This window comes from Raphanus sativus, chromosome 9 (assembly GCF_000801105.2).
Source record: "Raphanus sativus cultivar WK10039 chromosome 9, ASM80110v3, whole genome shotgun sequence".
Taxonomy (NCBI): Eukaryota; Viridiplantae; Streptophyta; class Magnoliopsida; order Brassicales; family Brassicaceae; genus Raphanus; species Raphanus sativus.
The window spans coordinates 26,258,517-26,285,132 of NC_079519.1; the positions used below are offsets into that span (position 1 = coordinate 26,258,517).

General features: G+C 33.3%; 3 protein-coding genes across 5 annotated transcripts; 1 reads left to right on the forward strand and 2 right to left on the reverse strand.

The window, feature by feature from the left end:
- Positions 1 to 10,680: 10,680 nt before the first annotated feature.
- Positions 10,681 to 15,985, forward strand: LOC108825146 (uncharacterized). Of its 3 annotated transcripts, none has more exons than XM_056993702.1 (24): positions 10,681 to 11,181; positions 11,286 to 11,361; positions 11,444 to 11,508; positions 11,591 to 11,638; positions 11,716 to 11,807; positions 11,935 to 12,088; positions 12,187 to 12,248; positions 12,328 to 12,401; positions 12,474 to 12,544; positions 12,658 to 12,745; positions 12,827 to 12,887; positions 12,985 to 13,077; positions 13,153 to 13,270; positions 13,387 to 13,480; positions 13,570 to 13,653; positions 13,736 to 13,892; positions 13,980 to 14,140; positions 14,214 to 14,258; positions 14,371 to 14,399; positions 14,481 to 14,602; positions 14,690 to 14,737; positions 14,835 to 14,959; positions 15,043 to 15,693; positions 15,776 to 15,985. In XM_056993702.1, the coding sequence occupies exons 1-24, from the start codon at positions 10,790 to 10,792 to the stop codon at positions 15,854 to 15,856; spliced, it is 2,991 nt and encodes a 996-aa protein (XP_056849682.1). In that variant the 5' UTR covers positions 10,681 to 10,789; the 3' UTR covers positions 15,857 to 15,985. The 3 variants fall into 3 exon arrangements, with proteins under 3 accessions (XP_056849682.1, XP_056849683.1, XP_056849684.1); XM_056993703.1 differs by having other exon boundaries at positions 13,162 to 13,270; XM_056993704.1 differs by having other exon boundaries at positions 12,007 to 12,088.
- Positions 15,986 to 16,010: 25 nt separating this feature from the next.
- On the reverse strand, positions 16,011 to 17,835 carry LOC108825553 (F-box/FBD/LRR-repeat protein At3g51530-like). Its single transcript, XM_018598865.2, has 4 exons — positions 17,700 to 17,835; positions 16,715 to 17,582; positions 16,513 to 16,647; positions 16,011 to 16,439 (listed from the first exon to the last, which is right to left on the reverse strand). Exons 1-4 carry the CDS (start codon positions 17,708 to 17,710, stop codon positions 16,113 to 16,115), a joined length of 1,341 nt encoding a protein of 446 aa, XP_018454367.1. The 5' UTR covers positions 17,711 to 17,835; the 3' UTR covers positions 16,011 to 16,112.
- Positions 17,836 to 18,090: 255 nt separating this feature from the next.
- Positions 18,091 to 25,551, reverse strand: LOC108825547 (CLIP-associated protein). The gene is made up of 21 exons (XM_056993701.1): positions 25,056 to 25,551; positions 24,817 to 24,972; positions 24,648 to 24,710; positions 24,166 to 24,234; positions 23,876 to 24,035; positions 23,638 to 23,799; positions 23,435 to 23,532; positions 23,038 to 23,112; positions 22,889 to 22,957; positions 22,712 to 22,797; positions 22,523 to 22,640; positions 22,261 to 22,359; positions 21,831 to 22,185; positions 19,927 to 21,722; positions 19,741 to 19,839; positions 19,235 to 19,339; positions 19,047 to 19,121; positions 18,886 to 18,954; positions 18,743 to 18,811; positions 18,552 to 18,653; positions 18,091 to 18,428 (listed from the first exon to the last, which is right to left on the reverse strand). Exons 1-21 carry the CDS (start codon positions 25,386 to 25,388, stop codon positions 18,270 to 18,272), a joined length of 4,317 nt encoding a protein of 1,438 aa, XP_056849681.1. The 5' UTR covers positions 25,389 to 25,551; the 3' UTR covers positions 18,091 to 18,269.
- Positions 25,552 to 26,616: the final 1,065 nt, after the last annotated feature.

Below are 26,616 nucleotides of genomic sequence, written 5' to 3' on the forward strand. Positions count from 1 at the left end.
AAATACATTACGTTAAATATATAGATTTTATGCTCTTATTTTGATATTCCAACTCTCAATTATTTTATTTTTCAATTAATCAATTTGCAGTTTCATTAATTAGAATGATTGTGCAATAAAATACTATAAATGATTAGCTTAAGTATTCTAAAATATTTCTTGCTTGAATGTGTTCCGACGTAAAAGACTTCGACATTAATTGTACAGTATATAATTATTCAGCAAATCGAGAAACTCAAAATAACTATATATATATATATATATAGTTATTTTGAGTTTCTCGATTTGCTGAATAATTATATACTGTACAATTAATGTCGAAGTCTTTTACGTCGGAACACATTCAAAGTCTTTTACGTCGGAACACATTTAAAATTCCATCTCTTTTATACTATTAAAAGAGATGGAATTTTAAAAAATCTACTTATACAAGATTGTTACCTCCTTGTTAATGGCATAATAGTAATTTTGTTAATGGTCTTATATATAATTATACTAAACCAAATTCTATATCATTAATGTAATGTGATTCAACTGAATATATTATAAAATGTGCAAGACCCACTTCGTTTGATTTAGGGGGTGTTAGTGGGACTTTGATTTTTGTAGAATTTGTTGATTTGAAAAATTATGAAATTTGTTAAATTTGGAAAAAGTTGTAGAGAATTTTGTATATTGTAAAATCTATGAAAGTAAAGTAATATTATGATTTTAAGAATCCAAAGGAACATGTAGTATTCTTAAAATCTTGTTTTGTGACTTAAAAAATTGAGAATACAACTCCCAATAACACTTATTTTAATAAATTTGTAGAATCATTAAAATCTAAACTTTTTGAATAACAAATAATTTTGTATAGAATTATAGAATCATCAAATCAATAACACTAGATTTTAATGAGAATATGAGAATCTATAAACCAATAACACTAGACTTGAAAACTCTAATAATCACTATAAATGTCATTCCCACTAACACCCCCTAATATACGACAGTTTTAAGTATGAATATTCTTTCTTTCTCTTTTTTTTTGTTACCAATTGCAATTGCTCTTAAGCTTAGTATTTGTAAAAATGAAAAGTTTACAAGCTCAACCTTAGTTCTACAACACATTCGTATAGGACCCACTCCATATTTATTACGGGCCATCTATGTTATTGATCAACACATATTTAGAAAGCTGAAATGGAGCATTAAGAAAAAAAGGTGGTAATGGGTTATAATTTTTTCAAACCTGAAGGTGAAGCTATGATCTACCCAGAAGTGTTCATTGTTTCTGGTAATAGTAAGGCATGTAATACTACTGTTTGTTACTTTGTTATCTAGATTAGAATATTTTCGTTAAGAATAGCCTTTTGAACTTTGGTTCTCTGTTATGTACAATGTATGATAGCTTTTATTTTTCATCTTTGAGGTATATAGCTAACTATATCATAATAAATGTTTATATTTATATTTTCAATCTGGTATTTTCTTTTGGTTTTTCCTTATATTTCTCTAACTATATCATAATAAATGCTTTTGTCTATCTTTTGATTTTTTTTTTTTTTGCATTTTAATACACTTACTCCTAATAGATCCAATATATAATATCAAAACAAATTAATTGAAATCGGGCAGTTATAATTTGTGCTCGGTTTTGTTTACATAATTTCAAATCTAAATATATCTTAACATGTTTTCTATCTTACCTCTTTTATAGACAATATCACATTATAATATCGAAAACATTAATCTATATATACTGCTATATACCATATAATAAAAACTCATGTGTATTTGTATCATGTGCCAGTAATATCCTATCAATTGTTTACCATAAACTCTTATTCAAAGTATAAAATTTTAATAACTTTGTAAAGGAACCATGGTCAGATAATAATTTTTTTATTCTCATACCTATTTTATGGTATAACATATTTTTTTGTTCAAATGTGTGATAACATTGTTCTATTTTTTTTATGAAAAACCAAATTTTAACTAATTTTAATTTCAAAATTCATAAATATAATTTTAGATAATCATAAAAATCTTATAATTTAAAATGCATAACATAAATAGAAATGTCATTGACCTTATATGACAAATCAAATAGTTTATTTAGTTTTATGTACTATTATGAAATATATGAGAAGTTAAATAAATTTATAAGAACATTTTAAGATTTTTCTGGGTTTTGACCGTGTCAACCGGTGTCTGTTCACAGGTTAATGAAAATATTTTGGGTTTGAACATACTTTTAACTAAAAAAACTTTAAATTTAAATTTTGTGAAAATATATCAGTTGGTAGAACATTTAATAGAATATATTATGAAGAACATAAGCATATCCGAATCATATACGGCCACCGGGTTTACTGTTTCGGCCGGAGGTCCAACTCAGATATGAAAACATTGCTTATATTTTGAATAAATATTATTCGGATAATATATTTTTGGGATAATTCTGTTTATAATTAGTATTTTAAGATATTTGGTTATTTACTAATTAAATATAATATATTTGTAGGTAAATAATTTGAATTTTAAACTTCAAATACTCATTCGGTTCTCGGTTCAATTTCAATTTTTTTGTTCTATAGATATAGGATCTGCTCGGTTATTTATGAATTTCGTTCAACTTTGATTTCATTTTTCAGTTTGGTATGGTTTGATCCTCGATTCCAGATAAGTGTTCCCACACTTATAAACTCTCTTATATATCATTTATTTAATTTTTTTTATTTAAGTCCGAAAATAAATCCGCGCTTCTAGTTATCTTTATATCGCCTCAATTCAGGATTTATAAAACTTTTTTAATTTTAAAAATTAATCTTGTTTATTAGGTTTGTATTCTCTAGAAAATAGCAAAAAATACCACCTAAAAAGTACAGAATTTTCAAAAAAGTTTCTATCACTGAAATATATCAGTTTCAAAGAGAAAAAAAAATCCTGTTGGATTTAGTAAATTAATTATCAATAAAATAAATATGTATAGGACTTTGTATTACTAGACATAATAACATCCATATATATTTTCATGTTTTCATCACTAATATATTATCAATATTATTATTATTATTAATTACAATTTTAATAATTTTGTATTTTTGTAACTGATAATTTTCATATTAATAACCAAATTTAATTTTTTTAATAAATAATATTATTATTTCATGTATTTTAGTGAATTATATAACTATTTTTTTAAAAAAAATTATTAGATAATTAAATTTCTGTAAAGGTTTTTATTAAAAACTAAATAATTGACAGTAAAATTATCTAGTTCAAATAAAATCAGAATAAATGTAATTTTAATATAATATCTAACTTTTTATCTATAATTTAAAAGATGGATTGAAACTAGACAGATTCGAATTAAACGCCTCCAGATCTTATAACGAAAAGTAACACTAACAAAAACAAAATCTTGGTTGTTAAAAACTCTTAAACGTTTTTTAAAAATTATTAAAAAACGAAAGTGATCTTATTTATTTTTCTCATTTGAGAAGTGCAATGAACCATAATTATTAATTATAAAATAATTATGTAATGTAAATAAAATAAATTACTTATTAATGATATAATATTTTATTAGATTTATATTTTATGTGTAGATTTGATAATTCTTCTTTAATTTGTAGTTTCTTGTTAATTTATAGTTTCCAGAAAAATCTTAAGCAAACTTTATTTTAATTTTTTACTTTATTACTTCAAATATTTTAGGTCAAACTTATAGGAAGTAACTTACAGCAAAGAAAAATTAAAGGGTGGTTGTTAAAAAAATAAAGGTTATGATAAACTAGTTGTATCTTTTGTATATCTTTTACTGAGTAATCTATTATATTAAAATCAGAACATGACATATTGATAAATGTTATGTCTAATTATGTATTTTAATTATTTAAGAGACTAATTTATCAAATGAAATTAATATTAAACATAAATATGATTATAAAAAACTCAAATATAAAAGTTAATTTTTTTTTAAAAATAAAACAAAATATATTTATGCTCTTTGGAAGACGGGTCAAAATATAGTTGTTTTTTTTTTAAATAAATGTAATGGTTAATGATCGCATTTTGAAAAGTAGTAAATCAAACAAGTATTTGATAACATTACCCTTATATTCCCTCTTGTTCATAATAAGTGTCATTCTAATATTTTTTTGTTACATAAAAATGTTACTTTACAATTTCAATGTAAATTATACTTATTTTCAGATGAATAGTAATTGCAAACGGCATTAATTTTATAAATAATTTTATTTATCTTAAATACTATTGGTCAGGAATTCTAATTAATAATGACTTATATATATATATATATATTTCTCTCATCTTCTTGCCTTCTTAATCTGTGTGAAAAATGTAAAATTGACATTTGTTTAGAAACGCAGGGAGTATGATATATGGCACATGTGTTTACCAATTACATGAACGAACTTTCCAATTTCAAATTTGCAGCGATATTGGAATCTGATGGTACCATCTATCGTTGAGCTGTTTTGTGCATGATTTGATTGTGGCTTATCTTTTTTCATATTCTAATTTTATTTTATAAGTTTTTATTTGCTGTGTCAGCCAGTCTATTATGCAAATGCAAGGCTGAACAAGTCCCATTACCATTTAAAAATCAATTTTTCCGAAAACGATTTATTCTTTACGGCACATAAGAAAAAAATGAAAACCAAGTAATGAGCACTATTTAATTTATATATTCATTAACAAGCTAGGAAATTCCTTTTCTAATATTTTAAAATTGTCCCATGAAATCGCAAACCTCAGATCAAATCTTGAGATTTTTAATATTTAACACAACTGAATATTTAAATTTCTTACAGAACAGATTATATGTTTAGTTTATTCATCGATGAAAAAGACGATGTTTTTTTTTTTGAAAAGAAAAAAAAAAGACGATGTTTTGATAATACGTATATAAACGAAAACACGAGTTTTAGTTGATTAAAAATGGGTTTCTCCATTGTATCAATATATAGAGCATCGCCAATTTCATTGCTTAATATATACAGCAAAATGAAGTGGAAATGCAGCTGTGAAAGAAAAAAATGCATTACTCTATATATTATGCAGTGGGATTGAAAATACTCGTAAATGATTTCTGTCACTAAAACATATATATATTTTTCTATAGTAGTTAAGTTCTTTTTGTAGTACTGGATAACCCATTACATTATCATATAATCTTTAATTTTATTATATATGATGATCAACTGCATGCAATATATCCAATATTAATGAACAGCTTCACATATAATGATTTCATGAAGCTCTCTTCGAAACACTTAGATCGACGGATATAAGCCTCGAAATCTTATCTGATATCCGAACCCATATCCAAATTCGACCCGAAAAACTCAAACCAAAATCCAAACCGAAATAGCAAAATATTTGAACTGGTTGTGAATTAGGAAAAATTGAATATCCAAACCCAAACGAGTAATATCCGAATCCGAATGAATATCCGAAGATAACCGCACATATGTATATTTAACTTTATATTTCTAGTTTGTATTTCCTAATGCATTTAAAATATTTATATTAGTGTTAAACATAATTTAAGTCATATAATATACATACAATTACAGAAAAAATGATTTGGTACTCACTTAAAATGCATGTTATGTTTTTGTTTTATACATTAACAAAGTTTATATCAAAAGTTTAAAAACAATAAATAAATTAAAGTTTTTTTAATTTTTAAAATGTTATCTCCAAATCTATTAATCATTTAATCTATTAAAAATTTAGTTAAGCGAAATTTATATTTTTAAATACAGGAAACTTGAGAAATGAAAATTTTAATTTTTTTCAAAATCTAAATATCTGAATCCGATCCGAAATAACCGAATCCTAACTAAAAATACCCGAACCTGATCCGAAATATAAAAATACCCGAACGGTTCTATATCCTTATACCGAATGTCCAAAAATTAAAGTATCCGATCCGAACCCGAACGAGTATCTAAAAATCCACCTCCAGACGGACAGTTCTGCATATGTGACATCTCGAGGGACATGCTTTCTTCGCATCAGATGACCACAACAAACGGCTCTACATGTACTCTAGAACTTTTGATAAACTTTGTATTATAAAATCCGCAAGAAATTACATATTATGGAATTCAAATCCCATATATGGGTATACAAACTTTTAAATTTTAATCACTAGTCTAAAGTGCTTCTACCATAGTAGTTAAGTTTAGAAAGATTTTTTGATTAATACATGGCAACTAATCCATGTCATATCTAATCTATTAATTTAGGGTTCTATTTTTATCTACTATTAACAAGTCATAGTATGACCACTTAAAGAATTAGTCAATATGACATATTTGATTATTTGTATTAACAATAAACCAACTATAAATATATTAACAATAAACCAACTATAAATTTGATTTTTTTAATTATAATAAAATCTGTTGAGAAAGAATCTAACAAAATCTTAGTTTAAAATTTAAATATTTTTTTATAAATAACACATTAATATATTTCGAAATTAGTAATATAATATTATTATAAGTAAATTTAACTAAAACTTATTATAAAAAAGAAAATAAAAAATTCTTTATACTAACTTTTTATAGATTCTATGATATATTCCGTATTATATAAAAATAGAAGTGCTATATGAATTAAATATTAAAAATATATTAAATTGGTAAATTAACAAAAAAAATTATTTTATTTTTTAAGTTAAAGAAATTATTGATCATCATTATAATGGATTAAACTTCGAAAACTATATAATACTTTTATATTAAAATAAATGTATTAACATAAGTTAAATTTTATATTTACAGCCATACATTATCTTTTTATTTATTTTGAAACTATTAGCAATATATTGCTTAAAAATGTTTATATACAAAAATATAATAGTATATAATAACCTTTAGTTCATATACTATTTAAAAATATGTTATTAGTAAAATATGAAATTTCAGTAATTCATTTAAAATATTAGTGACAAAAATCAAATTTTAATTATAAATTTTATTTTATTTTAATTGTAACAAAATTTGTTGATAAAAGAATTAAAAATATCACCAAAAATTCAAATATTTTATAAAATAATACAGTAATGTAGTACCAAAACAAATTCAAAATTCATGTATTATTCCAAACTCAAATAGTTGTGTAATTTTCCAAAGTTGTCTGGAAAAAATATATTATTTTGAAAATAAATATTCAAACTCAAAATGATAATATTTCAAATTTTACAAAAGACAAAATCATGGATAATAAAGATTAACTTTTTGAAATGTACCTGAAAAAACTAACTATATATGTTGTAAAAATTTAAAGTAACCTAATGTTTTGACGTCTTAATTTAAAAAAAAAATAGAACTTAATATCATAACATCCAAAACAAATATCCTATATAATAAATTTAATAAATAGTATGATAGATACTACTATGTATAAAGTTTACTAAAACAATAGGATTATATTATTTAAAATAAATAAATCCCGTAAAATACTAAAATGAGATATGTTAAAGTATATTTTCTTAAACACAACATGTAAATATAATTATTTTAGTCATATTTATTTTCTATAATATAAATAAATAAAATTTAAAAATGTATTATATGCAAAATGTTTAAATTAAAGAAAACAACATAATTTGAATGGGGTTCTCTATTTGAGTATTTCATATTTTTATTTTATTTTACCTAACTCGAAAATATATTAGTAAGTAATAAAAATCAATAACAAAGTAATTTTTTTTTAAAACCATTATATATTAATAATATTGAATAAGAAATATAAACAATAATATGATATAGTAATACAATATATAACACTAAAATAGAAATTATATATTTAAAACATTTTTAATAATATAAAATATATTTAAAAATATATAAATATATCCGCACGAACGTGCGGGTTAAAATCTAGTTTTTGGTTTGTTTAAGAGCATGCCAGAAACACATTACTACCATGGTGCCATATATATACACTTCGTTGAGGTAAAAAGAAAATTTGTATCCCAGTTTCATCCACAATAATCATTATTTCAATCGTTTTCCAACTCCTACAGTCCTACTATTTAGAGCTGCATTTCAAGGTCTATTAATCAATTGTCAACTAAATTAAGTAATTGGAAATGAGTGAATATTAAACCTCTAGCCTAGGTCTTTTAGTTGACTTACCAATGCTACGACGCCTACGTTCAGTAACGATCGAAAGAAAACTAATACAGCTTGGCTGGCTACAAATTTTTATCCATATAATGTATAAACTCTATGTCTATGGAATGTGAATCATGTGAACCTCGAACATGTCTTAGCCTTAATTAGCTTCGAGGGAAGAACAGTATTATAATAATGTAGCAACGAGGTGTTACTTTTGAATAGACCACTAACTACATGACACTTGTTAGTTCATATGCTACGATGAATATTTACCATGTGCATAACCCTGACTTAAAAAGAAAAATAACATAAGGGCTGACATAGTGACATGTATTAATTCTGTAACCTGAAATTTGTTTAATGTTTAATTTTATATATGACGTAAAATTAATTTTCTCATGTACATCGAATTCCCATTTAACGGTCCTGCGAAAAAAGCAGGTTATATTTCAGGGTTGCAAAAAATATGCATATATGTATGCGAACCATTTAATGGAATGGTTAATTTACAAGAATATATACATATATTGTACATATATGCATATGATTAAAAATTTACGAATTGAATGATTGAAATAACTTAAAGACGGAGAAGTGTATCAAAATAGGGGATTATGTTGAGATTAAGTGATTTGATGAGTAATTAAGAGAGGATAACACCAAAAAGGACAGAGCATAGTGGAGAGAGTATGACATTTATTAAAAATTAATTAATTATTATGAAATAATATCTACTGTAGATTGTGTGCACATGCATTTCCCCTACTGCATTATACCACCCTCTGTCTAGTTCTTCTCTAATCTTAACTCGTATATGATTTAATATTACTCAAATTATTGATCTGTTAAGGATTTTATTTAAAATCATTTTTATCGAATCAAATCCCTTTGATCCTTCCTCGACAGCCAATCAGACCTAAAATTCCTTGCTTTAAATTATCCCATTATATTAATTACTAAAACATTTGATTATGTTGTAGTTTATTTTTAACCCTTATTATAAATTTAGCTTGGAAATGTACGTAGCATAATACCCCGTTAGATTATATTAAAATTTATTTACTTTATGCTGAGATATTACTGTGTTATGTAAAAACTAATTCAAATAAAAAGAAAATTCAATTTTTAATCAAACTAAATTATTCTATGTAAAACTTATGCTAGAGTTGTTTAAAAGATAGGAAAAGACACTAGCATCTATAAATCTGACTTATTTAAGTTAACAATATAATATTTCATATATTTATGGTAATTAATACTTTCCATATTTTATCAATGATAATTGTTCTAATTTTTATGCAAACTATACTCTCCATATAATCTGAATATCATTTTTCATGCATAGTATTATTTAATGATTGAATATGAATAAATATAAGAAAATTAAAAAAATATTTACTATGTCATTTTGTACATAATTATGCCAATCTTGAGTTTTTAAAAATATTAAGTTTTACATCTAAAATAAGTAAAAATATAAACTTATCATATTTTATTAGCAACAAAAATAAAACTAATATTTTCATATCAATAGGTTTTCTTTTTTCTTCTATTATCATTGTTTCATTTTTCTCAAATGACATAATGCAAATTTCATTAAATTCTGAAGAATTACAAGTTTTCTTCAATTTATAATATTAAAGTATGAGTTATTTAATAATTTTTTTGGAATAAGTATTATATTTTAGGGGTTTCAGCGGATCATCTAATATCGGATCGTAAGTTAATAGCCAGTTTATTGATTTTTACCGGGTTCTCTTTTTTAATATGTATCTTTTCAACTATTGATTCACTATGCTTACAACTAAATGAAAAAATAGTTTAAATAAAATTTTGTATAGTTAAATTTTACAAAATTGTAGCAGCACATCCAAATTATTTCCACCATTCATCTAAACATTCTTCAAGTATAACAAATTAAGTCAAATTGAATTACATATTGGATCATTTATTGGTTTAACCGATAGTCGAATCCCGAGTTTCACTAGTTTTTATGGGGTATATTGGATTTTTAAATAATGAACTTTTTTTCTAAAACCCAAACCAGATTACATATTGAGTCATTAAGTTTATATGTTCGACCATAGATCCGGGTTAGGATTTAAAATTACGGTTATTGACGTGTAGAGAGTGCAATTATTCAATTAGAAGAAAAAACCTGATCGAAACCGTAATAATACAAAAGAAAGGTTCGGCCATGGCCCAATATTATCTGTCATATACAACTAAAATTCCGTTAAAATATTTAAATAGAAATGTCAGTATAAGATGCTATTTGAAAGAATTGTCCTACAAAGATTGTAAAAAAAAAAGAATGTTAGTATAAAGTAGTTAAATATTTCAAATTTTAAAATACCTTATAATTTGTTGACAAAAAAAAATAAAAATAAAATACCTTATAATTTATTGGGCCGCTAGCTTTATTAAGTTGGGCTGATAGCTTTGTTAAGTTTTGTGGCCTGTTATCCTTAGTATACTAGTCACTGTATTATTGCCTTTGGGAAAGGGTATCAAACAATTTAACTCTCTCTCTCTCTCTCTCTCTATGTTCCTTCTCCCACACGATTCTTCTCTTCTTCTTCCTCCGTTCTCTTCTCCCATCTCAGTCACAAACCGTTAAGCATATCACAAAGCTTAACACTATGGTTTCCCCAACAAGCAAATCAGAAGAGAAAGAAACCCCAAGCCCTAGAAACGTGTACCACATCGGAGGACTCCAAGTGAGATTCCCTTATCAGCCGTACGGAACACAGCTAGCGTTCATGAGCCGTGTCATATCTACTCTTGATAGGTCTCAGAGAGACGGTCGATGCCACGCGCTTCTCGAGTCCCCCACTGGCACTGGCAAAACTCTTTCATTGCTCTGCTCGGCTCTCGCTTGGCAACAGAGCTATACATCTCGCTTTCCTAAAGGAAACTTGGCTCGTAAAAGAAGTATTTTCATACCGGACACACAGTCACCCTCCTCAACAGAACCTAGCAACGTGGTGGAAGTCGAAATACCTTCAAGAACTCCAACCATATTCTATGCTTCGTAAGAACATTATTAGTTTTTGTTCCCTTGAATATGTAAAGAAGTTTATGTTTTTCTTTTAATTTCTTCTTATTGGTTGTTGTGATTTTTAATTTGTGTCATAGACGAACGCATGCTCAGATCACTCAAGTCATTCGTGAGTATCGCAAAACTGCTTACAGAGTGCCCATGGCTGTATTGGTATATGTCAATATTTAATCTTTTAACTAAATGAAAATTGTCTGTTAATTGTGTTATATCCTTCATCTTTGTTGAGCGTTAGGGTGCACGTAAGCGTTCATGCACCAACCGTCGTGTACAGAGGAAACCTTATTTAAACGAGATATGGTAGAAACAATGTCATTCTCATTATTCTTATCAGCATAGATGCTCCTCTATCTAACGTTAACATCCCCTTTTTTTTTTGTAGTCGGTCTCTCATAAAAGATAGGATGAAACCAAAATGTCCCGAGTTCATGTAAGTTTTATCCTCCAACTTATTTTGTTTTCCCCCTCTTTGCTCCTCAAATCACGTTTCTTTTCCTTAACTTCCAGAGGCACAGATGAAATTGTAGCTCATCCATCACTTCAGCAAAATGAAGTTCATGATATTGAAGATCTTGTCAAAATTGGATATACTGTTAGAGGTTATACTTTTGGTTTTACATTTCTTTTATTATTATTATTATTATTATTATTATTATTATTATTATTATTATTATATTATTATTATTATTTCTTCAATATCTAATATATATAGTCTTCTCTTTTTAGGTTGTCCATACTTTGCTTCCTGGGATATGTTTGACAAGGCACAAATTGTTTTTTGCCCTTATTCATATATAGTTGACCAAGTCATTCGAGAAAGTAATGAAAAAAAATTGAGAAACAAATTGAGAGGGGCCATTATAATCTTTGACGAAGCACAGTAAGCGTCAAGCACATAATTAAGTTATCAAATTTTTTTATTAGCAATGCTTGGCGGTGTTGATGGTTGACTACTAGACACTTTTGATATGTGTATAGCAATATGGAAGACATTGCTCGTGAATCCGGCAGCATTGACTTGGGAGAAGAAACTCTCTTCAGTTACGTACTTACTCAATCTCTTTCAGTGCATTTTGTTCACGTCGACATGTACTGTGCTACTAATATGATGTCATGCAGAATTACAGAGTGAACTACAAGATATTGCTGTAGAGGTGCCACAGATATATCAACCCGTGTGCGATGTAATAGACGTAAGTCATCATCATCATCATCTGCATGATGATATTAATTCCTTTGCTGATTACTGAGCCATGTATATTTAGGGATTGATAAGATGGATCGGAAGCAAAAAGGACTCGCTAGCAAAACGAGATCCTCAACACTATTTCTCTAGGTAAGTACGTACGTATAGGGTTCAAAATGAATTTATATTCTCTTCTCCATGAGAACTTGTCATTTCATATTTGTATTTTACTCAAATTTATACATTTTTTTGCTATTTATCAGTTGGACTGGAGACAAAGCTTTAAGGGAGCTAGAGGAATCTAATATCACTCGAAAAGACTTCTTAAAGTTATCGAAACGCTTCAATATGGTAAAGTCATTTCTTCTAGGTTATCTTCCACATGCTATTTTATACGAATATGCAATGTGATGTTGTTCCTTATTCTATAAGGCGATCGAAACATCAGAGAAACTTCATCATTTGAGTGAGATATCGCTCTCCACACTACAAGGTTTGTTTCTTCTTGTTACCTTTACTAAGCATTGATTGATTGATCTCTGTAATAATATCTTGATGATGAGAGCTTATTGTACAATTTTGATATGCAGAGTTGTTAACTACACTTGGATACTTCTTTTCAAGAGATGGAAATCACATCCTAGATTACGAACTGGGTTTACAACGACGCTTTATTAAAAGAGGTAAAAGTTAAATTTTCTGTTTATCCGAATAATGTTAAAAAAACCAAAGATGTGTTCATTGCTGTTACTCTAAAGGGGATGAAGGAGATTCTTCTGGGAAGTGGACACATACTTTGAGTTTGTGGTGCATGAATCCATCTGTTGTTTTCAAAGCCATAGTTGATCTTTCTTCATCCATTATTTTAACATCTGGGTAAGCAAGCAGTATCTATTTACTTTTTTTTTGCTAAGAATCATTTTCCAAGTTTTGTTACCTCAAGGTCTGGTTTAAAACCACAATGTCATCAAATATACAAAATCATATTGCAGGACTTTGTCACCAATGGACTCTTTCTCATCTGAACTTGGGATGCAGTTTGGCTCTTGTTTGGAGGCTCCACATGTGGTTGATGCAAATCAGCAGGTTTGTTCTGACCTAAAGAGCTATTAATGTCCACTTAACGGCAAAAGCCTCCAGAACTGAATGTATGATATATTTTAAAAACCATGCAGGTGTGGGCTGCTGGAATCTTCAGTGGTCCTAATAATCAACCACTAAATGCAAGTTATAAAACAAATAATGAATATCCGTTCCAGGTACTTGGGCATTTTTTTATATCACTGTTAAAAATGGTTTTCTTCTTGTACTCTCATGCATACCTTACTTTGGTGTTTGAAGGATGCTCTAGGTATATCATTGGAAGAGATTTGCTCAATTGTGCCAGGTGGCTCTCTCGTCTTCTTTCCAAGCTATAAGCTGATGGAAAAACTCTGTACACGGTGGCGTCAAACTGGCCAATGGTCTCGGCTCTGCTTGGAGAAAGACATTTTTATTGGTTGAGTAAAAGAATATGTTCCTACAAATCCCATAGTGATGCATGTTTTGTTATTGTTGTTGAAAAATCTCAAATATCTCTCCGCAGAGCCAAGCGGAGGAGCAACGGGGGAATTTGAGAATGTCCTGAAGGAATATTATGATTGTATAGGCGGAAAGAAGAGATTGTTTGGTGGAAGAAATAGGAGAGCAGTTGATTTCAAGAAAGGAGGAGGAGGAGGTGCATTTTTTGCTGTATGTAGAGGAAAGGTTTGTGACGATCATGTCATGGGCATAGTTTCTATCTTTTACATATAGATTTTTGAGTATACACTTGTCACAGGTTTCTGAAGGGCTTGATTTTAGTGATGACAACGCCAGGGCTGTGGTATACCTTTCAACTTCAATAGATTGTTATTGATAATTAATATGATTTCATACTTTTGCTTCAATTTTGCTTATGAGTGTGGTGTTAAACAACCTTGATGCTTTGCGTTCAGATAATCGTTGGCATTCCATTTCCAAACTTGTAAGACTTTTTTTTCTATTTTTTCCCCTTAAGATTCATTTCTGCTTCTTCTTAACTGATCATTTCTTTTTCATGGGACAGGCGTGATGTACTAGTCGAACTAAAGAGAAGTTATAATGATACGTTCAAATCATCTAGAAACCTTCTTGGAGGGGGTGAATGGTATTGCCAACAAGCGTATCGTGCTTTAAATCAAGCAGCAGGTTCCATTGTTATATAACTTTGTCTTTTTCAGTTTTTTTTTATTCCAAATCAATATTTAATCTAACATGGTATTGTCATCTTTACAGGAAGATGTATCCGACATAGGTTTGATTATGGTGCCATCATATTTTTGGGTATGTATCTATGAAGATTTTAAATAATATTTTTGGGTTGTCAATGCTCCACTCTTTTTTTTTATTTCAATTCATTTTCTTGTGTTTGATTATCCAGATGAGAGATACAGACAACAAAGGAACAGAGTGTCTATTTCAAAGTGGCTTAGACAGTCTATCAAACTGTATGATAATTTTGAAGAATCTATGCAAGACTTGAAATCATTTTTCCCCAGTGCCAAGGTCTTATTTCCCTTTTCTTGAAAACTCTTTTATTATTACATAAAATCAACAAAATTGTTAAAGCAAAAACTACCTGCATGCAGAAGCATGTTGACAGTAAGATGTTAAGCTACAAAGAAGTCATCGACCTTGAGTGTGTGGTCCAAACTGAGCCTGAAACATCTGTTGTGATCAATGGTAGTTCAGCAGCCAGTCCATTTTCTTGCTCCAGTGGTTTGACTCTAGAACGAGGAGGGTCAGCGAGTGTTAATTCTCATGCTTTGAAGAGAAGAAAGTTTATCAACTCTGCAGCTAATATTATTGACCTTGAGAAAGACAACGACCAAGACATGACCACAAGAAAAATTGAGTTTGGATCTGACAGCAGCACTGAAACAAGAGCTCGAGTGCAGATATCTTGTTTGCTCTGCAGAAGCCCTTTAGGCCACCCAGATAATAATGGCTCTTCATATCTAAGTTGCTTGGTGACTAGGTCGTCCAAGAAGTACTTACTGTCTCTCCTGAAGGAAACATCAAGATCCGAAATGCCAACAAGCGTTTCAGTTATCGTGACAGATTGCTCCTTGGTTGACCAGAGACTCTGCGCAGAAGAAGGTGAGGAGGGGGTTTGGTGCGAGCAAGATGGATGTGTTTTCAACACTATCTTCTGCCCTTTCTGCAGTGTTCCAAACACGACGTGTCTCGGAGTGCAAATCATGGCTACTGATTCATCAAACGTCCAGTTTCTCAGCAAAGTAAGGCTTCAACTTTAGTGGCCAATTCATCTCTCTTTTATGATTAGTTTGATTGACTATTCTTACCTTTTCTTTTCTCCAGATGTTGTTCTTTTCTGATCACCTAAATGTCATGGGTGATGCTGCAATCAAGGAAACTTTGTTGGAGCACAAAGGTGATTGATAGAGAAGCTGAAGCTGGGGAGAAGAGATGAAAACAAGTTACTCGGCATTTTGGTGTTTACACTCTCCAAGGCAAACGTTATTGAACATTCTACAAGCTGAAGCAAATTAGTACACTTTGCTTTGTGAAGTTGTGAAACCAAACTTTTGCAAAATAAAGCAGAATCAAAACCAAATCCATTTAAACACAAAAAAAAAAACAGCATGCAGTAAAAAAAGTCTCTTGATAAAGAGTTTTTGTCTCATACATAATAAGATCACTCGGACTCGAACACAAGTTGGCAAGAACTGGAAGCCCTGACGACAGCAGGCAATTCGTTGAGCATTTCTCGTCTTTTCGCTAACCTGAAGAGCCTCTTGGGTTCGATGGGTTCTATGATGAAAGTCGCCTTCTTCAAGTGTCGTGCATTGCCTAGAATGTATACCGCCACTTCTTTCTCTTCTTCTCTAATCCAATCAGGTCTTGTCCACACAAATGTCTCGAGATGGCACAACAAACATTGAGGGACGTACTTTGGTTGGTTCCATTTCCCCGGCTCCATATTTTTCTTGTCCGAAACCAGCTTGGGTTGCTGAGACGAATGCTACACAAGGGAAAAGCAGTGTAAATTATTAACAGACCAGATAGCAAAACTAACTAATACTGAAACTGCTTACATCAGTGAGCTTCAGAACTTGTAGCATAGGAGAGCTATCAAGCATCACTGTAAGTAGATTCCACCACTCCACTTTGTGTGAATACATCTCAAGATATACCAGCTGATAGAATACAATTCCAGTAGGATATGCAATCTGTTTCATGAGACACTTATTAATACATTTATAATAATGTACAAAAACAAATAGAGTTCAAACTTACCTGCAAAGGTGATAAGTCCAAGCAAAGACGTTTGGCAGACACAAGAGATCCCATAATAGTCTCATTGGTTACATGAGAAACATTGCTAACATTCGCCTCTATCAGCTCCTCAGGCGCGTTCTCGATAAGACAATGCTCATAACCTTTCAACATTTGAATATCCAAGCGTAGCAAAGAGGGAGCGTTTATCACATATCCCCCTTTCTCTCTTCCGAAATTCTCACCGTAAAGAGACAACGTCTTGAGCGATAGAGACTCAATAACGAATCTCACAGCGTCTTCGTTATAGCATCGGTGGACGACCAAATGTTCAAGATTGGGGCAGCTAGAGAAAAGGTTTCGAATAGACTCACTGTCTTTGTAAACCACAGAATGAAGATGAAGAGTTGTGAGGGAGTTCAGAGACACCAAAGAAGGAATATCTAGGAGAACGTGATACTTGAGTTTCAAGGTCTGAATACTACAAAACAAGCTGCTTGGAAGTCTGACGGGGTTGCCACGGCCGAAATAATTAAGATGAAGCTCGAGCTCACGGACGGGGCGTGCGAATGCGATCGCGGTCCATATTCCGATGTACACGTCCTCGCATCTATCGTTGAGTTTCAGATGGAGAGTATCCAAGATCGGGGCTTTATGTGAAAGCAGAGTGTTGGAAACATTCTCTGCGAATTTCTGCATGTCCTCCCCTTTGGATTCGGATTCGAACCGGAGAACCGGCACCATTTTCCAAACGTGCCGCCATTGTTTAGACAGGACGCTTGTGGCTACGACGAGTTTTGTCGGGAGTAAAGACAGTATCCGCAGAATCAAAGGTTCTGGTAACGCACTGATTCTGTCAACAACATCTCGCTTCCTCAAACTTTCTCCACTAAAAAAAAGTCAAAGAGGGAAAAAAACAATTAAGATTTTAAGAGTCGGAGTTTGAAGAACGGTTTCGAGTAGGATCGTGGGGGTAAAAGACAATCAAACAGATATATAAACTAACCATTGTTCCATGTTCTTCTTCAACTTCAGATTCGTTCCTTCCACGATTACGAACAATTGGAGTGGAGGCAGACAAAAAAGAACCGAGGAAAAGGAATTTAAAGGTTATAAAGAGTTATGACACTACTAGGGCTTCATGATTAAATTCTTTTTTTCCTTTTTTGGATAATGTTGGAGTAATCACAACTTAAATGTAGAATTACTCTATTTAAAAAAAAAAACAATAGAATGAAATCTTAAGTAAATCATGTAATCATGTGCAGATAATAAGTGTCATTAAATCATCAGAACTCAGAAGCCCACAGTATTTAACAGGGGAATTTAGAAGATGCAACTGAAAACGAGAGCAGAGTAATAACTAATAACACACTCCCGCCAAAAAAAAAAAAAAGAGTAAAATAGATCACACACTAACAAAATGAATAGAAGAAAAAACTCAAAAGTTACAAAATTACACCAAGAAGTATCACAAGACACAGGGATATAACCCATATACAAAATGAACAATAAAGAATAATAACCCCAAAGACACAAGGGAGAAAACCAAACAACCACGACCATAAGTCTCTCGTCACGTGTTTGAGTCTATAGGGGCACCAGTTCTAGCCTGTGAGATCCTGTTTGCGTAGATGGTCACTAACCGAACCTGTGTACTGTTTAGACCTTCCAAATGCGGCAAAAACGCTTTCCCAAGCATTATGTATATGTCTACCAGACAGAACACCACTGTCTGCAACAACAACACACAAATTCCAAACGAGCTCAGAGAGACATATTGACCTTTTGTATCCCCTTTTTCACAAAATCTCAAGAGTAGTAGAAAAAGCTTTTGTATCCCCCAATTTGTTTTTACCTTTCGAACATCTGCGCTTTGGTTCCCAAATGCTTCAAAAACGGCAGGCAAAAAAGAAGACAATTGATCCGTTAATTCCTCTTGGGAGAGCCTACCCACAAGCTGTGTGCACAAGAAAGCAATGTGTCCCTTTCAGTGGGCATCTGATGATTGTATGTTATCTATATATGCAACTTTCGGGACGATTTTACCTTAGTTAAACAACTGATGCAAGCGACGAGGGTTTTTTCATCTTCTGTTACCAATAGTGGAACAATAACCTGAACACAGACATATTACGTTAACTAGCAATCAAATGAGGCCTATGAAAATAAGGTAACTCTTAACTACATACACTTAAGCATCTGAAAGGATCGTATTGGGACAAAACTGTGTTCAAGCATTCCTCAGCTTCACTGGAAACCTGAAAGGATATATCCATCATATACGAGGGGATCAAGAGTCATTAAAAATATAAGAATGCACAAGAAAAAGGCTGAGTATGCAATCTCTTACTTCTGGAACAGAGTCCTTCGAGACATGAAGCAGCTTCTCAATCACTATCTCTACAGAATCTTCCATGGCATCTTTCTGAAATTATCAAGTGAGATATATACAAGTGAGAAAAGATGCGAGCAATTTCGCAGAACTGGAAATATAACACCATTAACGTCTTGATAACTGAGTCTGAGCAAGTAACAAACCTGGCTCTTTAGCATTTCAGAAATCAGCGAAAGAGAAACTTCTCTGACTGAAAAATTTTCGTCATCCACCACTTCAAGAACAACCGTCAATATTTGATTGAAATACTGAGAATAAATAAAAGAACATAGAATATCCATTAGAACTGATAAACAAATGAATGTTTTAATCAATATGAACAGTAGACGACTTGTGACTCAGAGCAGTAAGACGGATAAAAATCACATGGCAAAACCCACAAATAGCGAAATACAGCTGCTACCACATGTCAACAAATTTCATGGTTTGGCTTCTTAAGTTTCTAGTCCCAAGTTAAAACCAATATAAAAAAGGCAACCCACCAACAGACATTTTCCTTGTCTTACCTAATCTTGCTTAGCCTCATAATATGATGGAGTAATTTAAGACATCCAGTAAACTTTTTCAGTAGAACTGTAATCTATAAGTTGGCTATGTCGAGAAAAATGCCTCCGACTACTGGAACTATAAGTTGGTTTATTAGGTATACCTTGGTCCAAACTGATTTCTCGTTAGCTACAGAGGCTTCAATTAATTGCTGGAGTCCAGATATCTTGCTTGAAGAAGGGTTTCCATCACTCCCATTGATCTGTAAAAGCATAACCATCAGACATGATTTAAAGTACCAGAGATTAAAAAGATAACGCCTTTTGCCAATGTGGCAATTGTTACTTACCATATGTAGAATCTGCGGAATGCTAGGTCCAGATTCCGATGTTGGGTTAACCTTAATAGATGAGAACATGTACTGACTCAAATCTAAGTCGCGGGAGACCTCATTTCCATGTCTATCTTCCAAGGAATCAGCGTTTGTCATATTCAGACCATTTTTCTCCAAATGTTGTGGAGATAAGCCATCCAAATTTTCAACGCTGTCTGAACTTCCATTAGGGCTAGTTCTTGATATCAAATTCTCACCAGCTGAAGTAAACGTATAATCAGAATCCTTTTGGTTCAACAGATCACTAGCAGCAGTTATTCCACTTCTGAAGTTGTGATATAACTTTTCCTGAGTTCCACTGGAAACACTTTGACCAACCATACCACCAGTGACCGTTGTCTTCTCCTGGGAAGAACTCCATTTCCTACCACTATCACTGTCAAGGGAACCCCCAGAATACCTGCCAAGGAATATATTCTTCTTGGACGCAGCAGGATAGCCTTCTTCAGACGATGTCCCAATAGCATCAGATGGATCATAAGACTTTATTCTCTGTTTCTCCTTCTTACTCTGCATATAATTTAATAGCTCCACCTCGATGCGGGGAGTATATTGTTTGAGGGCTCTTCTCAAGGAGTTTTGCTCCTCAACTGACAAACTAAGAATGTAATTTAGCAGTCCTGTAGAATCATAGTGATTGTAGACAGATATGATACAAGTAATGGAAGCTTCTTTTAACTTGGTATTTTTGTCGCGGGTTAATGGTGTCAACTTTGCCAGCCACAATTTTAGGATGCCACTGTTACCCGAAATTTCAGGGTTACCAGCGTACCTGTTGAAGGAGTTGACGGCAAATTCAATCACAGCTAATTTAGCCTTTGGTGATCTCTGCTCATCCAGTGAACGAAGCAATGCAGGTAAAAGGGAATCTACACTGTAGGTTTTGCTGACAATTTCCAAGGTTGACGAGCAAGGTTGTCTAACTACCTCTTTTGGATCGATTAGCCTTGAAAACACATGGGGTAAGACTCTTTCCATGTAGCTCTCAAAAGGTTTTCGGCAAGATGGTATAAGATCCGCGAGTGTCGACAGTGCTGCTTGTGCAACCTTGTGGTGAGGATCATCCAAGTGCCGGAGAAATAGTTTCATTACTTTCTCAAAATTCTGGATTATTTCTTGAGCACCTTTTGGGCCTTGTTGCAGCAAAGTTTGGAGAAAATTAAAAGCTCCAACTCTGGCAGACCAATCAGAAATTGAGTTCAGTCCATCGTTAAGGGCCTCGTTCAGAGACGCTGGACCATCAACATGATTTGTCATGTCACCAACTTGCAGCTGGCTATCATCAAAACTTCTCCTCCTGCCTACTGACATTCTTCCCCCAGCATTCTTTCTCAAAAGTGGCCTCTGGAAATTAGGAACATGGCTAGTGTTTGAATCCCTGAAGGTTAAATCTCTATAAGAGGAATCAATCTGCTGTCTGTCTAAATGACCCACCATAAACCGCCTCGCCTCCCTGGAATCGTTGTTGTCCTCAAAACAACTTCTCCCATTTCTCTCTGAGACCCGTTTAACTGTCAAGGATGAAAAGCTAGGATGAGATTCGGACAACAGATTGCCACGGTGTGATTGTCTTCCTGAGTCCTTAGCCGCTTGTATTTGGGTGATGATATCTGACAAACCAAGGCCACCACTGCGATTACTGCCTTTGTTAATACCACGCATTGATTCAGCAGTTTTGCTATTTGTGAGAGTATTGGATGCTGCACCAGAAGCTTGGAATGGAGGATCACGAGACGATGGAGGGTCAACTCCTGCACTAGGGGATAGAAAGACAATTTAGCTGCGCAAGAATGTTTTAGCTCATGTCACAGAATGTTCCGAAAACAGGATATACTCTCACAAGGAAAGAAGCTCAATACCTAGATCCAAACTACTCGAACGAAGAGCTGCAGGATTTTGTCTATCGGATACATGCAGTCCTCGGAGCATACTTTCAATTGCACTCACCTTCTGCTTGCTTGACTGTAACACACTTTCCAGACTACGGTCAGAACCTTTATTGAGATCCTTTGATTGGGATAGGAGTAGGCCAGAAGAAAGAGATCCTCCTGAGGACAAATTTGAACTTCTATCCATAGCGACTATGGCTGATGTTCCATAGCCAAGTAAATTAGATGGAGCAGACGTCTGAGAAAATGAAGGCTGGGAGTGTCTCTCACGGACAGATGGTGAGGCGTGTCTCCTATGAATTCCCCCTTCTTCTTCATTTATTAGCTGAGAACATATGGAATGTGTTATTAAGCCTCATCAATGCAAATGCGCAGAATATAGAGAGCTGAGAAGCCTTACCCTTTGAATGACAGGGTCAAAGGAGGAAAATAAACGACGAGAACGATCCGGCCAAGTTTTTGCAAACATTCTGTAGCACATTCTAGCAGTTGCTCGTACCTGTTATTCAATATTTTAACAGATGATCCATGGGAGAATGATAGACGGGCAGTACAAGAAATACAAAGCGTTTGATACAAATAACGCAAACATAGATCCCATTAGAAGTTGCATTGAACCCTAATGACTGCCATCCCACACAGAGATGAAACAAGGAACCTACCTCACTCATAGCATCTGCAACACAGCATCTAACCAGATCTTCGTATATATCAACTGACCGCTGAATTTCTGGAGCATCAGGCCAATGTTCGAGTGTTAATAGTGCATATTCACAACACCTGTATTTAAAACTGGGATCAACTTCCATAAAATCAAAGGTCTTATGATTTATACGAAGGCCGTAGTATACCTTGCTCGTAAAACTGCATTACGGTCATGCTTTGCTGACTCAGCTATGCGAGGAAGTACACGGGCAGCTTTGCAGTTACGCAGCATCTAGAATAGCAAGAAAGCATCTGTGTAAGCGCAAAACTTAGACGAGCAGGCAATCTTATAGAAGCCAAAATCAGAAAAGCTAGCGATTTACCGTTTTTATGCAGTTATCAGCAGATTCTGCAATTACAAGCACAGTTATCACAACCAGCTTGAAAAGTACCTGATTACCATATAGTAATATTAACATGAATTTATATCCATTGAATGTCAGAACAGTAGATGACAGGGGTTTTAGCTTACTGGAATAAAAATCTCAGCGCATCCTTCAAAATCACCCAGTAACTCTTTTGACAAGAGACACAAGAGATGGCAAGCCTATATACACGAGAAACACCAAATGAAGGAAAGGCAATGATATATATACAAAAATATATAAAATAAGGCTGCATTCATCTAAAATACCCTTCACCCTACTGGAACTTCTAAATATGTTACTCTTGCTAAAATCAATACAAATTATACAGCAATGGATAGTGTTGTCACGGGCCAGGGAAAGATATGAATTCCATAAACTAATGAAATAGCATTACTCTCGACATGCCAAATCATCAATTTGTCCCCATTGCTGAGCAAAAGAAGAATCACAATGCATTCTAAATCTTAACAATTAAAATATCAAATCGACAATTTAGTGAACCTGCTTAACAATGGTAGACCGCCGGTCAGATAATTGTGTACTTAAGGGACCAACAAGTTGCTTCAGAAGACCTCGAAAACAAGAGTAGTCAGTCGCACCTTCAACAGAGGAAGATTTCATGAGATGTGAATTTCAGAAGATATCATGGAGAGCAATCAAATGAAAAGAGACGGACAAAAGAAGTTGATTAGGTAAGTACGTACCTCCCGCAACGAGTCCTTCAACCCTCCGCATAGCTGAAATACGCATTGACCAGTCTTTCTCTGGGACAAGTGTTGAAGCAACTTTCTCAAATTCTCGTATCAGCTCCTTCTCTGAGTACACGGTGATTGGCTCGATGGGTTTTTCGGTGATGTCGGCATCTCCTGAATACACAGATTAAAAAAATCAGCCAAGATAGGCAACACAATTTTAGACTTTCCTTGGGGGGAAGTTCTTAACCTGCAAATAAAGAGTTCTCTCTGGTTGAAGTCTTTGCCTTTGGACTACTTTTCTTGGAATTGACATTTGATGCCTTAATCTCATTAACAACATGGTGATGGCTATCTGTAGAACGCTGTTGTGGCTCAATACGTTCGAGTCTAGCATTGATATCCTTTACCTGATTCATAACAGAGAAGGAGTTGTAGCAAACTGCAATTCTATTGTTCCTCAACAAAGTACACTAAACCACGATGCAGAATGATATGCAATGTGCACCACATATGAATCAATCTTAATCTGAAATTTACCATATATGATGGAAGATGGTGGCGCTGAAGCTCCTCACGAAATTGAGACCCACCTTGCATGTACATCTCCTGAGAGAAAACGCAACTGTGATATTAGAAACAAAAACACAAGTCACGGCATATGAACTCTAAACTCTATGGATTCTCAAAAACAAATAGACAGGGCTTCAACGAAAAAATTGATGAAATTCTGTACACAAAGTCTATTGGATTCACTACTCAATCATAATACTAAAATTTGAGACACATAACCAGCCAGAATGAAATTCTCTTCACAAATTTTATCGAATTCACTATCATAATAATACTGAAATTTGAGACACATAACCAGCCAGAATGAAATTCTCTACACAAAGTCTATTGGATTCACTACTCAATCATACTACTGAAATTCGAAGTACATAACCAGCCAGACTTCATCAGTAGAAACTAACACTGAGTCTCTTAACACTTGTGTGGTTGAAAACGAGTTAAAGCTTTACCTCAATGCACAGAATTGCAGCTTCCCTAACAGCTTGATTCGGATCATTTAACATCTGAAGTATCTGTCAAATAAAAACCATTTTCAAGATCGAGTTAACCTGCCTTCTTAAAACCAACCAATCAAAATACAAGCAAAAAAATAAAATAAAAAATGTTGGTTCTCTGTACCGGAGAAAGAATAACACGTTGAAGAGGAAGTTCAGTAGATGCAAAAAGACCAATGGCAGATGTAACAGTACGCGCAAACTCCTCCCTTACTCTCCAACTCTTATGCATCCAACCATACGAACCTGCTCTTTCCACTATAATCGTCGGAGACGAAACCTTTACAAAAAATAAATAAAATAAATAAATAAACTGTTAACATCACACACTTGTCAATGAGATAATAAACTAATTGATTCCACCTCCATGAGAGTCGTCAACAACCGCCTCGCCGCATCCCTCACCGGCTGCTTGCTGTCGCCGAGCCGCTCCACGACGGCAGGCACGAGCGCGTTCAAGTGAAGCTTCAGATGCTCGCCGGCGAGCACGGCGGCGGAAGCAAGCGCCTGGAGCGCGCCTTGGGAGACTCTGAAGTTGCTGTCCTTGAGAAGATCCAGGCAGGAATCGACGAGCGACGTCACTTCGGAGGGAGTCAGGCTCTTTCTGGAAGCTTCGAGAAGTTGGTGAAGCCGCTCCACCGCGGCCATGCGCTCTTTCGTGTCCTTGGCTCGCGCCATTTCCAGAGCCTCCTCCATGGACCTAACACCGCTCCCGATCTGGCTCTCGTCCCTTCAGATCTGCCTATTCCCTCCCAATTAGAAGTTACACCAAACCGAATCGATCCAAGGAGAGGAGAGAGTGTGTGTAATGTGATTTGTTTAGAGAGAGAGAGAGAGAAGCAACGAAGTGATTTAGCGAAGCAAGTAATTTTTTTTACTTAGTAAAAGAAAGAGTAAAGGCAACCGATGGGTTAGTCCACATCCATTTGTCCATATCTATATAACCATTTCTTCTTTCTAGACAAATATTTATCGCGTCCATTAATATAAATGGTTCATGGGATTCAATACAAACCATATAAGAAAATCTACTACAATAAAATTTGCTATAAATGTTTTATTAAATATTCAAAAAACGTTTATAGTTTGTGATTAAAACAAGATTAAATGTAGTTTTGGTGGGAATAATTGTTTGAGTTAATTTGCCGTATATACCTAAAAGAAGTCAATATTAAAGATCTATCAATTTTTTTGTTTAAATGGTAGAAGACTGTAGCAAATTAATATTAATATTTCTATATTACCTTTTTTCACAAACAAATTATAATTTTAACAGGGGAGAGAGACTCCAACAACATCTCTCTCATCTCTCCGTTTTCTTCTCTTCTGCTTTCTTCTCTTCTCAATTCCACCTGGACCATGGGTTTGACTGCCTTTATTTTTTCTTCTCCTCTTAAATCCTCTCCTCTCATCAAAACTAAACCCTAACCCTTTATGGATTAGTAAACCCATGGACAAAGATTTAAATTCTATAGGTAACACGACGGAGACGTTGAAAGATCTGGTGGGAGCATCGTTGGATTCGTCTGGAATCAACGAGTTATAGGGGTTTGAGGTTCATTTGTATCCTTAACTCTAGTCAAAAAAAAAGAACGCAACTTCTGAGTAGAGAGAGGAAACGGAGGAGTGGAGGGAGGAGAGAGATCTTGGCGTGGGAGAGGGAAGAGAGTTGAGAGAGTAGCTCGGGGTGGCGGGATGACATCGTGGTAGAGCTGTGCGTTGAGGAGGCAGATCGCTTGGTGGAGTCGATCGGCGGTAGAGGCGGGGGATCCAGAGACGAGTACGGCCATAGAAGCGGAGATCCAGTGGAGGAGACGGTCTCCGCGGCGGAGGAGAAGAGAAGCTCGGGGTGGCGGGAGACGACGATGTATCGGAGCTGGGCATTGCAGAAGCATATCGTTTGGTGGAGACGCTCGCCGGTGAC